This window comes from Haliotis rubra, unplaced genomic scaffold, assembly GCF_003918875.1.
Source record: "Haliotis rubra isolate DU_JTF1 unplaced genomic scaffold, ASM391887v1 Scf669, whole genome shotgun sequence".
Taxonomy (NCBI): domain Eukaryota; kingdom Metazoa; phylum Mollusca; class Gastropoda; order Lepetellida; family Haliotidae; genus Haliotis; species Haliotis rubra.
Window position 1 is genome coordinate 334,829 of NW_025767378.1, and position 13,304 is coordinate 348,132.

At 40.4% G+C, this 13,304-nt stretch overlaps 1 protein-coding gene across 1 annotated transcript; it reads right to left on the reverse strand.

Annotated features, from left to right (window-relative positions):
- Positions 1 to 25: 25 nt before the first annotated feature.
- On the reverse strand, positions 26 to 11,911 carry LOC124257609 (A disintegrin and metalloproteinase with thrombospondin motifs 16-like). The gene is made up of 12 exons (XM_046691711.1): positions 11,906 to 11,911; positions 10,620 to 10,811; positions 9,950 to 10,013; positions 9,625 to 9,771; positions 7,546 to 7,695; positions 6,210 to 6,352; positions 5,787 to 5,870; positions 5,206 to 5,330; positions 4,536 to 4,679; positions 3,503 to 3,637; positions 2,572 to 2,737; positions 26 to 205 (listed from the first exon to the last, which is right to left on the reverse strand). Exons 1-12 carry the CDS (start codon positions 11,909 to 11,911, stop codon positions 26 to 28), a joined length of 1,536 nt encoding a protein of 511 aa, XP_046547667.1.
- Positions 11,912 to 13,304: the final 1,393 nt, after the last annotated feature.

A 13,304-nucleotide genomic window follows, 5' to 3' on the forward strand; every position in this document is an offset into this window, starting at 1 on the left:
GATGGTACAGTGAAGAGAACAACCCTCAGCTTACAGGGTGTGACGTTGAAGGCGTCCAAATCAAATAGCTGCCCATACTATCCCGTCTATTACGGATGCCTACCCTCCTGTGTCCACACTCCGTGCCGTCCATCCTTGGTGCCTGGCTGCCGGTACATTGTCCGGGTAGATTGGGGTCAAAACAGACGAGCTTGCTGCACTCGTCCTGCAATAGACAGTCATACCTTGACCCAGTTGTAGTGCTGCGACCATTCCAACCTTACGACTATACCATAACTTACGACTATTTCATAACTTGCGACCATACCATACCTTACGACTATATCATACCTTACGACTATACTATACCATAACTTACGACTATACCATAACCTACGACTATATCATACCTTACGACTATAACTTACGACTATACCATACCTTACGACTATATCATACCTTACGACCATAACATACCTTACGACTATACCATAATCCTTACGACTATACCATAACTTACGACCATATCATATCATACCTTACGACTATACCATACCTTACGACTATACCCATACCTTACGACTATATAATATCTTACGACTATACCATACCTTACGACTATACCATAACTTTACGACTATACCATAACTAACGACTATACCATAACTAACGACTATATCATAACTTACGACTATACCATACCTTACGACTATACCATACCTTACGACTATATCATTACTTATGACTATACCATAACTTACGACTATACCATACCTTACGACCATACCATACCTTACGACTATACCATAACTTACGACTATACCATAACTAACGACTATATCATACCTTACGACTATATCATATCTTACGACTATACCATACCCCACGACTATACCATAACTTACGGCTATATCATGAATTTACGACTATACCATAACTTACGACTATACCATACCTTACGACCATACCATACCTTACATGACTATACCATAACTTACGACTATACGAGAACTAACGACTATATCATAACTTACGACTATACCATAACTTACGACTATACCATACCTTTTACGACTATGCCATAACTTACGACTATACCATAACTAACGACTATATCATAACTTACGACTATACCATACCTTACGACTATACCATACCTTACGACTATATCATAACTTTATGACTATACCATAACTTACGACTATACCATACCTTACGACCATACCATTACCTTACGACTATACCATAACTTACGACTATACCATAACTAACGACTATATCATAACTTACGACTATATCATACCTTACGACTATATCATATCTTACGACTATACCATACCTTTACGACTATACCATACCTTACGGCTATATCATAATTTACGACTATACCATAACTTACGACTATACCCAGACCTTACGACCATACCATACCTTACGACTATACCATAACTTACGACTATACGAGAACTAACGACTATATCATAACTTACGACTATACCATAACTTACGACTATACCATACCTACGACTATGCCATAACTTACGACTATACCATAAAGATACGACTATTTCATAACTTGCGACTATACCATAACTTACGACTATACCATAACTTACGACTATACCATAACTATACTATAACGATTATACTATACCTTACGACTCGAAGATGTAATGTAATGCTTATCTTCTCGTTCAATATTAAACATCCAAATGCACTAGTATGACGTTCTATATATACTATCCCAAAAAAGAAACGCATAGGCCAGAAATCTGTTGCGAAAATGGTGTATTTTCAAACATGTATCACTCGTCCACAAATAGACTTTTAGTGCATGAATTTTTACATCAGTTTAGAAGAAGTCAATGTCTATACAACAAAGTGGATAATTACTAGAGCGCCATGGTGACGACGTAGCACGGTCCCGACGTCGGGTCTCCTGGCTTTCAGTCCAGTCTCTCTCTCTCAACCTGTTCCGTACAGTTTGACTGGATATCCTCCGAAGTCTCAAGCGTGCATTCTTTCAATGGCGATGTTCCGTGTCTGAGAAGACGTGCGTAGTTTTTGAAACCCCTTGAAAACGAATGCCGATTTCCGAAAGCTGGATGCGTTTTTAATCCTTGTAAGAATATCATCAAAATCAACATTTTCAGGTCAAGTCGATTTTTCACTTGTGCAATTGTGTAAAATCATGTTATCAACACTTTGTCACATATTTTGACGATTGTTTGAACACAATAGGTAATTAATAGATTTTAAAAATACAAAACGCCTATGCGTTTCTTTTTGGGATAGTATATATACCATACCTTACAACTATACAATACCTTCTGTACACTAACCCAACAGCAGATGTCATCACGGATGTTCAGTGATTAATCCTCATCATGTCAGTCTCTAGTTTGGTTTTCCACCCTTTGGATTATCGATACTTACTTTCTGTATAATTTTGCTTAATGACATATGATTGCCACAGCTTTTCTTGCTCATAAAGGAACGGTCAGATTTACCAGTGCTTTCCAGACTAAAGCGTCACGTTTACATAGCTTCGACCGACCAGTGATGCAGCTTATACAACACGCTGCCCCTTACCCCACCATAGTCATCTACCAATGACGTTCCCTCACAGATCTTTGACCCTTGACCCAGGAACAACTCGCACTGTTTGTCACCAGGGTAGATAACTCCTGGGAGGTCTTTGGGAAGGTGAATTTCGGCTGCTGAAGGCGAGTCCAGTAGACAGGCTCCGTTACCCTCGCTATAAAGACAGACTTGGTATTATGATCTGCTTGCAATAGCATCACAGCCTGTATCACCCACCTTTCCAATGACTGACTGTGCCTACGTACATTCTGTGGATAAGCATATTTAGAAACGTTTTTGGTAGGGCTTCGCAATATAACCGGTTTACCGGTATATACCGGTTCAGACATGAAAACGATACGTATTGCGTTACGCTGATTGAAAACCGGTATTTTGACATGCATTTGAAAAGACTTCGTAACACTCGGAAATCTTCGGATATTTCCGTTTTATAAATTGTTCCTTTCCTTTTTTTATTTGTGCCAAATATTATTTACATTTGTATTTTGTCATGATTAATTTTTTTTATTAAAGCTTAATCAAGAATGGTGACATGTTGTGTTTTTGCTTTATAAATCAAGCATTAACTCGATTATAAGTAGTTTTTTGTTAAAAAAGAACTTCTTGCAATATATTGCAATACATATCGCAATATACGCTTTCGCATCGCAATATATTGCAATATGAAAATTCTCTGCAATACCCAGCCCTAATTTTCAGGCAGACATTTTTCAGTGTTCCATCTGATGTTATGGTAACTTCTAACTACAGACAATGAATGAAATACTTTCTTTTTGTGTACATTCGTAACATATATACCGAGAGTACACTTTGATAACATGATTACTTTCTGTCGGTTAGAAAATAGAAAATGTAGAGAATCAGTTAAAATAGATGAAACATTGAAACACGTCATCATGTGACAGCTGTATAGACTCACTACAGAAAGTTGAAGAGGGCATCTTTACTACAAGACGACCACTTGAACGCAGCAGTCCCCCCTCCTCCACCTGTCGACATGATGTTGGTTTTGTCGTCGCAGATGTTGCCCTCACTGTCATGCTGCATGTTCAGACTGTAAGACAGGGGAGACTATACGGGTACTCTGTCCACCCTTACTCCTCATTTTGTATGTTATATTCAGACTTGTGTCCACCTGGGGACATTCCAACAGTTGTACAGGTACACTCATTCTCTTCCCACAGAGGTTACTTGTCATTTCTTGCTACGAACCTCTGTTCTAATACGGTCATATTTCCCGGTTCTCGTAAAATCCCCTAGCGGCAAAAAAAAATCGCAACACGAATTATCTCCCTTCTTTCTGTCCAATCAGAACACGTGTTACATCAACTTGACTAATACAAGCAAATGTTGGGTCACAAATATCCCTCCTCTGCCAGGAACGTGTGTTGATGTGACACACAAGACATTTAATGGCTAGCTTGTCCGTCGAGACGCCATTGATCCGCCATTTACATGACTGAGTTTTGTCTATAAGAAACGTTTGCGCATCGCGCAGGGAAAGAGGTTCTAGTTTTCCCGAAGCATACGGAAATAACCGAGGCCTTGCGAATGATCACTTTTGAAACACCGTCGCTGATTGCACAACTAAATCTGATTGCAACCAATCACGAATCCTGAACACTAGCACCATGAAAAGGCCGAACAGAGGTTCGTAGGCAGATATGACAAGTAACCTCTGTGGGAAGAGAATGAGGTAGACTATCCCGGATATAACCCACATCTATAACAACAATAACATTAGCAAACTGAAGATATCGTTAAAGTATAATGTTATACTACTATCTCGCTGAAGAGGGGCGGTGGGGTAGACAGGTGGTTAAAGCGTTCGCTGTTGCTAAATGCGGCGTAAAATAATATTCACTCACTTTCCCCACTGATTAACATCCCCTTAATTGGTTAGTATGATGCATTGAAAGGTCGAACATTTAGCTGTAAAACACTTGTCGTACCTGTGACCTGTCTCATGGGCTAAGGTGAGGCCAATGTCAAGGCCGTTGTCCTCGAGTATTGAGCACCTCATGTCCTTGACACATATTCCTCCCAAGGACGCCAGGCCTGTTGTTTCCGTCACCCCTTTGTGGACCAGGTTCTCCCTGAAACAGTCAGTGTATATAATGCCCCCATCAGAGACTTATCTAGAGAATAAACATAGCCGTTGTACAAGAAAACAACTCCACTTTCCTGGGATTAAGTAGCCTAACTCCGGGTTAGAATTGATTTTCAGTAACCCATGCTTGTCGTAAGAGGCGACTAACAGGATCGGGGAGTCAGGCTCGCTGACTTGGTTGACACATGTCATCGGTTCCCAATTGCGCAGATCGATGCTCATGCTGTTGATCACTGGATTGCCTGGTCCAGGCTCGATTATTTACAGACCGCCGCCATATAGCTGGAATATTGCTGCGTGCGGCGTAAAACTAAACTCACTCACTCACTAAGTAGACTAACTGCTTACAAAGTGACACTCACCATGATTATTACTATTATTATGCATAATTATGGTAACTTTATTTGTATTTATACATGGACATTCTCCAGTTAGACTATATGGTGTATCATGTCCCATGATGTCATTGAATGTACAAGGAAAGATTGTCATGACTGAGGGATTTAGCTCACCTGGTCATAAGGCTGGCCGCGTCCACGTGACGGGGGTCTGTGTCATCAGGAGGGTTAAACTTTTCCTGCCACTGACAGAAGCTGTTGAGGGTGTGATCAGCATCAGAGGTGATGTTTAGGCCATCCTGGGAAAACAACGTCGTGTACATCTTAGGCTCGTAGACAAGGGTGTTTATCGCAATGTTTTATGCATCAGAATGTATCCTGGTCGTTTTTCTGGATATTGTAGGTGGAAGCAATCTGATTGTGACAATAATCATTGTTGGCAGTGACCTTCACCTTGTCCCTAACTCCCTAACTGTCCCTAAAACATTCACCCGTGACACTGGACATTCGGGAGTGCTCCGGCTTGTAATACGGTCAGAGATTGCTGATGCCACAAATTCAAACCATTGTATTGCATTACAGTTTTGAAGCTCTTGCATTTTTATTAAACTGCGGATTTCTGGGTAAACAGTCACGTTTCAATCTGCGAATCACATGTACCATTACCCATAGGTCAAGACCCACTTATTGGGCACCTGACGTGTACATGCAGGGAATGTGCGAGTCTCGCCACACAGGAATATACGGGGACTTACTGCGTCGTCTTGCAGGACCTTCAGTCTGATGATGGTGACGTGGATGGGGACACCGAGGCTGCTGTCCAGGTACCGCCCCGCCGCCTGAACACGGAACATACATGAAAGACGGTGAAACTGTAGGGATGGATATTGTGTACACAGTGGAGGTCAGGGTTGAAAACAATATGGCGTGTACGGGTCATGTATATAGCTTATTGCAAGAGATGGTTGATAAGCGTTTTGAAGGGGTCGATTCATAGGGTATATTGAAGATATATTGCATGGGATGGTTGAAGGGTATGGTTCATAAGCATCATAGGGAATATTGAAAAGGGTTATTGAAGGGGTTGATCCATGCGGTATATTGGTGTTCACGCCTAATGACAATATTTGTATTGTGTACATGTAATGTGCTACTACATTGTTTTAGTTGAAATTCACCACATTAGCCGCTGTCAGCATGTAGTTCACCAGGTCATCGCCATGGTAACCGTGCATGGTCTTATCTGCTACCAACAGCATCTCCAGAAACAGCCCCCCTGCCTGACGCCGCACACGACGGGGCGTCATCTGCTCCGCCGTACCTGAAGCATGAACAACATGAATGGGTCTGTGATGGCAGAGTTACTTCCCTTTACAGAAGCAGGAACGGCAGTGCTGGTTACCACGTGTACATGCGCCAGTTGGCTTTTGAAATACCAGATGTCAGACTTCTGAGATGGAACTCAATCAAAATGGAAGAGATGGCAGGAATTGAGTAACCTACCCTGGACACCACACACGCCCTTCCTTGTCTGATGGTACACTAGATGTGGGCCAGCTACACCACGCCAGTGTTGACATCGGCAAGGTGTTGTCCTCTGATTGGCTGGATAAGTACCTGATGGGTAGGCGTTGTAATGACACCGTGCTGAAAGTAAATAGTAAATACACAATATTGTATGCAGACGTTAGAACGTCTTCTCAGTATTTATACATATTCGTCTGAACTGCTACATCTGCGTTGGGACACTTGATGATATTACCTCTGGGGTATATCTCGTTTTATCTTTACAGGTGGGGTACATCTTGAGTTTAACACGTTTTGTCTCTATAGGTGATGTAAATCTTGACATTAGCACGTGGTGTCTCTGCAGATGAAATGCATCTTGACATTAACACGTGGTGCCTCTGCATAGAAAATGCATCTTGACATTAACGTGTGGTGTCTCTACGGGTGAAGTACATCATGACTTTAACACGTGGTGCCTCTACAGGCGAGGTATATCTTGAAGTGAACACTTTGTAGGTGATGTATACATTTTCATAAAATATTCCTGTCTCTAAGGGCGTAGTATGGTGAGCCTAATGCAAAAGCCAGATGCCCCTACATGTGAATTACTACTTGCCGTTGACATGTTAAGTCACCGAGTGTTTTTGTCAAGATATAGGTCAACTGTCGAGTTAGCGAGTGCTGGTATCCGATATAGTTCGAACTGATATGTGCAAACTGAAACTAATATAAGATTTGATGTCTCTACAAGGGAGGTATATCTTGACATGAACACTTGTGCTAGTGAACTGACTGACTGACTGACTGAATTTTGGTTTTACGCCGCTTTTTAGCAATATTCCAGCAAATATCACGGCGGGGGACACCAGAAATGGGCTTCACTCATTGTACCCATGTGGGGATTCGAACCCGGGTCTTCGGCGTGACGAGCCAACGCTATAACCACTAGGCTACCCCACCGCCCCGCTAGTGAACACATGATCAATATATTCAGTGAGGTTTCACCACAACTCACCAAGCCGACACATGTGCTGAGAGCAACGGTGGAACCGTTGTGCAGGGTTGACGTCCCCGTGTAGTAACAGTCGTCGCCTGCCCCGGGGCACGGGGACTCCACCGCTCCACCCTTCCCGTCTGTGAAGGTCATGAGGCAGCCTGGAAGTGAGGATGTCGAAATATGCAGACATTGAAACACGGGGCTCACTCTCTACACTACCTCGGTTACACAGCGAATCATATCGATATGGAGATATTACAAACTGGATAAGCGAGGATGTACCACACCTGTTCTCACGATATGTGCACCATTTGTAATTTTACGTGTCTCCGCATTAAAAAAAACCTTTTTTTTACTGATGTCACTTGTTCATTTCGTGTTTATATTTGGCGACAGGCTTGGGAGGTATCCGAGGCATAGAAATTGTTAATGATCTGTTATTCATGTATGTGACTCAGGGTACACAGTTAGTCAAAATCACCAAAATGTACATGTCTCCAAAGATGGTATAACATTTTGAATTAATATTTCAAAATATAAATTCTTCTCGTGCGAACAAAACCGATTACATTTTCGACATAATGTATTGTCCCATTTGTCCGTACCCAGAACATGTCTTCATCTGGTTAACTATTTTTAGAATTTATGTTTAATGTGATGTCTCCCAAAAAGTGTAATTGAAAATGAACATATGATTATTTTAAATATTATATGTATTCATTAGATAGTATTCCTTTTTTTCAGTTTTATTTTGGGATAATACAATATCAATCTCATAGCCACTAAATTTCAGCCGATTTCTCACCATGATGCTTCACAGGTTTAAAGTTGTAGAGATTTTTAAGGATGTAATCTACGTGACCACCATAAGATAAAAACTGTACATCCAGTGTCACCAAAAGGGTTTTAAAATGAACGGACCTATTCAGTAGTAATAACTAAGTGAAGGAGATGCTCTTCCTTTACACTTTAAACGTTTGGTGGGTGCTGAAGGACGTCTGTGTAATCTACGTGACCTCATTTCCAAAGGAGCATCATCTTTTTGTCGGATTGCACACAATAGTTACGTACCGTTGGCACTGACCATCCACTGGTTCCAGAAGTAATATTGGCGCAGTCATCCAAGCGCCAAAAGCACATGGCATGACGGACATGTTGTTCAGTAGCGTGATTGAAATGTGCACGATTGTCCAGTGACTGTCTTACCTGAGTACAACTGATCACACACTATCAGCGCTACTCGGGCAAGACAGTTTTATGGATCTAAAGTTATGGCATGAACTCTTCTAAACATTAAATGATTATTTACTTTTAATTAGCTATCATTGTTGACATTCTACATCAAACTAAACAGGTAACGTGATTAAAGTTTGGATGAATTTCCACTGTGCTTATGTACTGTCTGTACTTTAAATAATGAATGAAACGAAGAAACAGTTAATCTCTTTTGTATCTTTTAATGTAACTCTGTGTAATAGAATGGCAATATTTCACCAGTATTTTCTAAATTTCTATACAGATATGTTAGAGTTATGCTAACGTAGATTAAAAGATTTGTATTCAAGTTGTATAATGGCCAGGGTTTGCTGTTTATCACAGTCTAAGTTAACTTAGCCTCAGTATTATTCGTTACCCTAAAATACTGAGTGTAACGAATAGTACTGAGACTAAGTTTACTTAGACTGCTGTTTATCACAATATAATACAGATAAAACTTATGTGAAATATGTTTGATGATGAATTTATGCAAATTAGTTTCCCCAATCATGGGTACCCAGTCATGACTGGCGATCTTCGTGTTCTCCTTGACACCCGACTTTTGATAGTTTGAAATTTGTGAACAATAAATAATGTTCTAACAATAAAATGACTTATCATTAAATTTTTTATCATTTCCAGTTATCAGTTAGTGCACATTTCGTGAGAATAGGTGACCAACGTAAAGCAAACATATGAACGCTTCCTATGTGCTAATGTCTGAAAACCCTACCTTTCACACACAGGGGTGTCAAGTATAAAATATAATGATAAAATAAAGATGTTTCTGAGGACGACTCAGATGAGAAGAGTAATGTCTCCAGTTTTACCTGGCGCCACCAGGTGTTGATTGCGTTCAAGGTGAAGGTGATATTCCTCCCCTAAGGCCTTCAGACGGTACTGGAGTTGGAGCGGGGGGATCCCGGCAGTGCTTGTCTGACGACTTCCTACAATATGCACGATCTCATACTCCGGCACTGTCAACACGGAGACATTGGTATAACTCACTAAAGGGGAGAAGGGCATTCTCGAGATTTCCATATGTTTGTTGAACATAACAAATAATTATTCTCTTAAAATCTAAATAAGCTTCGTCAAATCGGATTTATTAGTACTGAATCCAAATAGTATTCATGAAGTCAAAGACTGTCTTACCTTCCCGACTTTTGCGTGTTCCAAAGTAAAAATCAAGATCATTTTCGGACAACAGGTGGTGAAACTGAAACGTGGAACAGAAACCCCGAGACAATGTATGATGTTGTAGAGACAATGTATGATGTTGTAGAGACAATGTTTGATGTTTTAGAGACAATGTATGATGTTTAGAGACAATGTATGATGTTGTAGAGACAATGTATGATGTTGTAGAGACAATGTATGATTTCGTAGAGACAATGTATGCTGTTTTAGAGACAATGTATGGTGTTGTATGGACAATGTATGATGTTGTAGAGACAATGTATGATGTTATATAGACAATGTATGATTTTGTAGAGACAATGTTCGAATTCTCAGAGACAATGTTCGACTAGAGACACGGTCCGATACCAAGGAACATGTTTCGACACCTCTCTTTCGGAGACGAGGTACTACACCAAGATATATGTCCGTAATATATGTCTACTGTAAAAGTACAAGATATATGTCCGATACCTAAAGACAAGATTCTTGAGACACCTTGAGTTCAGACGATCCTAACGCAAATTGTGGGAAAGAACATGAGAAGAGTTACAACACCAGTTGTTCATGAAAGAGGGACATAGTTTTGGCCTTATTCAGACACCCCCAGGAACATACTCACTCACTCTATCAGCACATGTCTCACCTTCGCTTTCACTGATACAGTCGTTGTCATCGTCGCAGAGAGTATAAGCCACATAGCTGTTGCCGCCACCATGACGTTGGCCCCAACCATCACACCGGCGTGGACGTCTTGTAAGTACTTCACAACGACTACAACAGTGTACAGTGATGTCCTATCGGTTGATCCACAGAACAACGGAAACAGCAACGGCAGCTGCAGCAACAACAACAACAATACCCGAGGAACTGAAAATTGTCATTTTCTATCACTCATGTACGAAATAACATGTTGCAAGATTAACGGAGATGTCACACATGAGGTCCAACTGATTAATTTGTCAGAACTTCGGGGTGGCCTACGAACCTGAATGGACGCCTTGACGGGCCAAGAGAGGGGTCACATCAACCTGTGTGTTATGAGGATATATTGCCTATATAAAAATTTCCCTTCTATGTAGCTGTTATTCCACACCATTCCTTGTTATGATATCGCTTGTCAGTACGGAACATCATGATCTGAAATGATCTAATTACGTGAAGAAACTTGTCTTACCGTACTCTTACCTCAGCTGAAAATATCGAGGCGGTCTGCTGTCTGACCAGGAAACTGCTTGACGACACAGGAAACTAGCCATTTCATTTAGTGAGCTGCTTTTACGCCGTATTAAGTATGTTTCAGCAAAATATGTGTAGTGGCACGAGCTATCATGGATTTCACACATTGAACCCATTAAAAAAAACAGAACTTTATCGGGGAACTGTGACAAGCAATCGATCACTATATCGGGGCACAGTGGCAAACAGTCAGTCGCTATATCGGGGCACAGTAGCAAGCGATCAGTCGCTATATCGGGGCACCATGATGAGTGTTCGATTATCAAATGCAGGAACTTTGTCTTCATCTGTGGTCTGTATCTACAATTACATCTATGTAGCTCTATTATTAATGTATGATTAAATGTTGGTTTTCAAATCAATTAATCAATTACAAAGCGTGGAAGGAATAAATGTTTGTTGTGTAATTACATAGGAAAATAGTACATCGATAGGCTGCGTGCCAGGGACATGAACTGTCTGGGTTTCCCAGAGCCTGACACTTCGTTGAGTGGCGTGCGCTTATAACAAGTGTTAGTATCATCAGTTATAAACAGACGAATGTACTATTCCTTGTGTTGACAAAATAGACGAACTGTATAGTATATATTGTAGTTATATGGGAAAATTGTGCCATTGCCCAGAAAACAGGGCCCCGTTTCACAAAGCTCTCGTAAGCCTAAGATCTCGTAACTTTTCTCGTAGGATTCGTACCTCCATTACTGTAACATAGGAGGTACGAATGCTGAGAAAAATAACGAGATCTTAGGCTTACGAGAGCTTTGTGAAAAGGGGACAGGTCCTGAAAAATTGCTACTCGATGGTTGTTGAACAATATATGGGACAGTAGTGAGTACAAATCAATACATTGTACGCTGAAACTTATTTTGTACCTTAGGTGAAAGGAGACGTGTACAGATCCTGAACTGATCCTAGATTGGTCTACAGTCATGCTCTAAAATATTTGTGCAATATTTTCATTGATTATGTACCGGTGGGTAACAGGTATAAATCAAGATATTCTTTGGAACTGAAACCTATTAAAACAAAGGCATTATGTTGTTGGAGGTTTTTACCAAAAGATACTAAAAGAAGACAATCTTGAAGAACCATTACAGAGAAAATCACCCCCGAACTTAAATAAATATAAATATTAATTTCGTTCGGAGGCAGATATCATATATTCCCACCTCAGATTAGCTGGTAGAAACATAATTTTACATAAAGACGACATATTTATATCCAATGAACTATCGTGCTCTTGTACGCTACTTGTGAAAATGGGCGGTGGGGTAGCCTAGTGGTTAAAGCGTTGGTTCGTCACGCTGAAGACCCGGGTTCAAATCCCCACATGGGTACAATGTGTGAAGCCTATTTCTGGTGTTCCCCGCCGTGATGTTCCTGGAATATTGCTAAAAGCGGCGTAAAACCAAACTCACTCACTCACTTGTAAAAATATTCTTCTTTTCTTTATCTTTGTGTCAAATTTCACCATTATTAGAAAGAATGTATAATTTACAAATGGATATGATTTGAAAATCAGCTTTATGTGATGATATTAAAACACCTGTTCAAGAAAACAGAATAATTCAATCTGTACATAAATCATCTTAGAATCTGGAGGATGCAATTAACTAACTTTGTCTTGTACTTTGCTTATCTACTGATTATATTCTTGCTTCACCGGTAGTAATGAATCTGTATCTCATGTAAGTAAATATTGTAATCTCTTGTCGTCTGTTTGGTATGTCATGTGATACGCTGACATGTCTTTATACTGGAGAGGCATTAACAGAAGCCTGTGGCTTGTTGAAATAATGTATAAAATAAATAAATTTAAACCAAAACAAAAGAAAAATATAGATGTTTTAGTAACTTTAGTAACAAACGTTATATTTGAGATTTTTTGTAAAGTACAACTGATTCTAGTAATGTTTGGTGCTTAGTACAGTCGAGTGAGTGAGTGAGTATGTTTTACGCCGCTCTTTAGCAATATTCCAGAAATATCACGGCGGGGGACACCAGAAATGGGCTTTCACATTGTACCCATGTGGGGATTCGAACCCGGGTCTTCGGCGTGGCTTTAACCACTAGGCTACCCCACCGCCCCTAG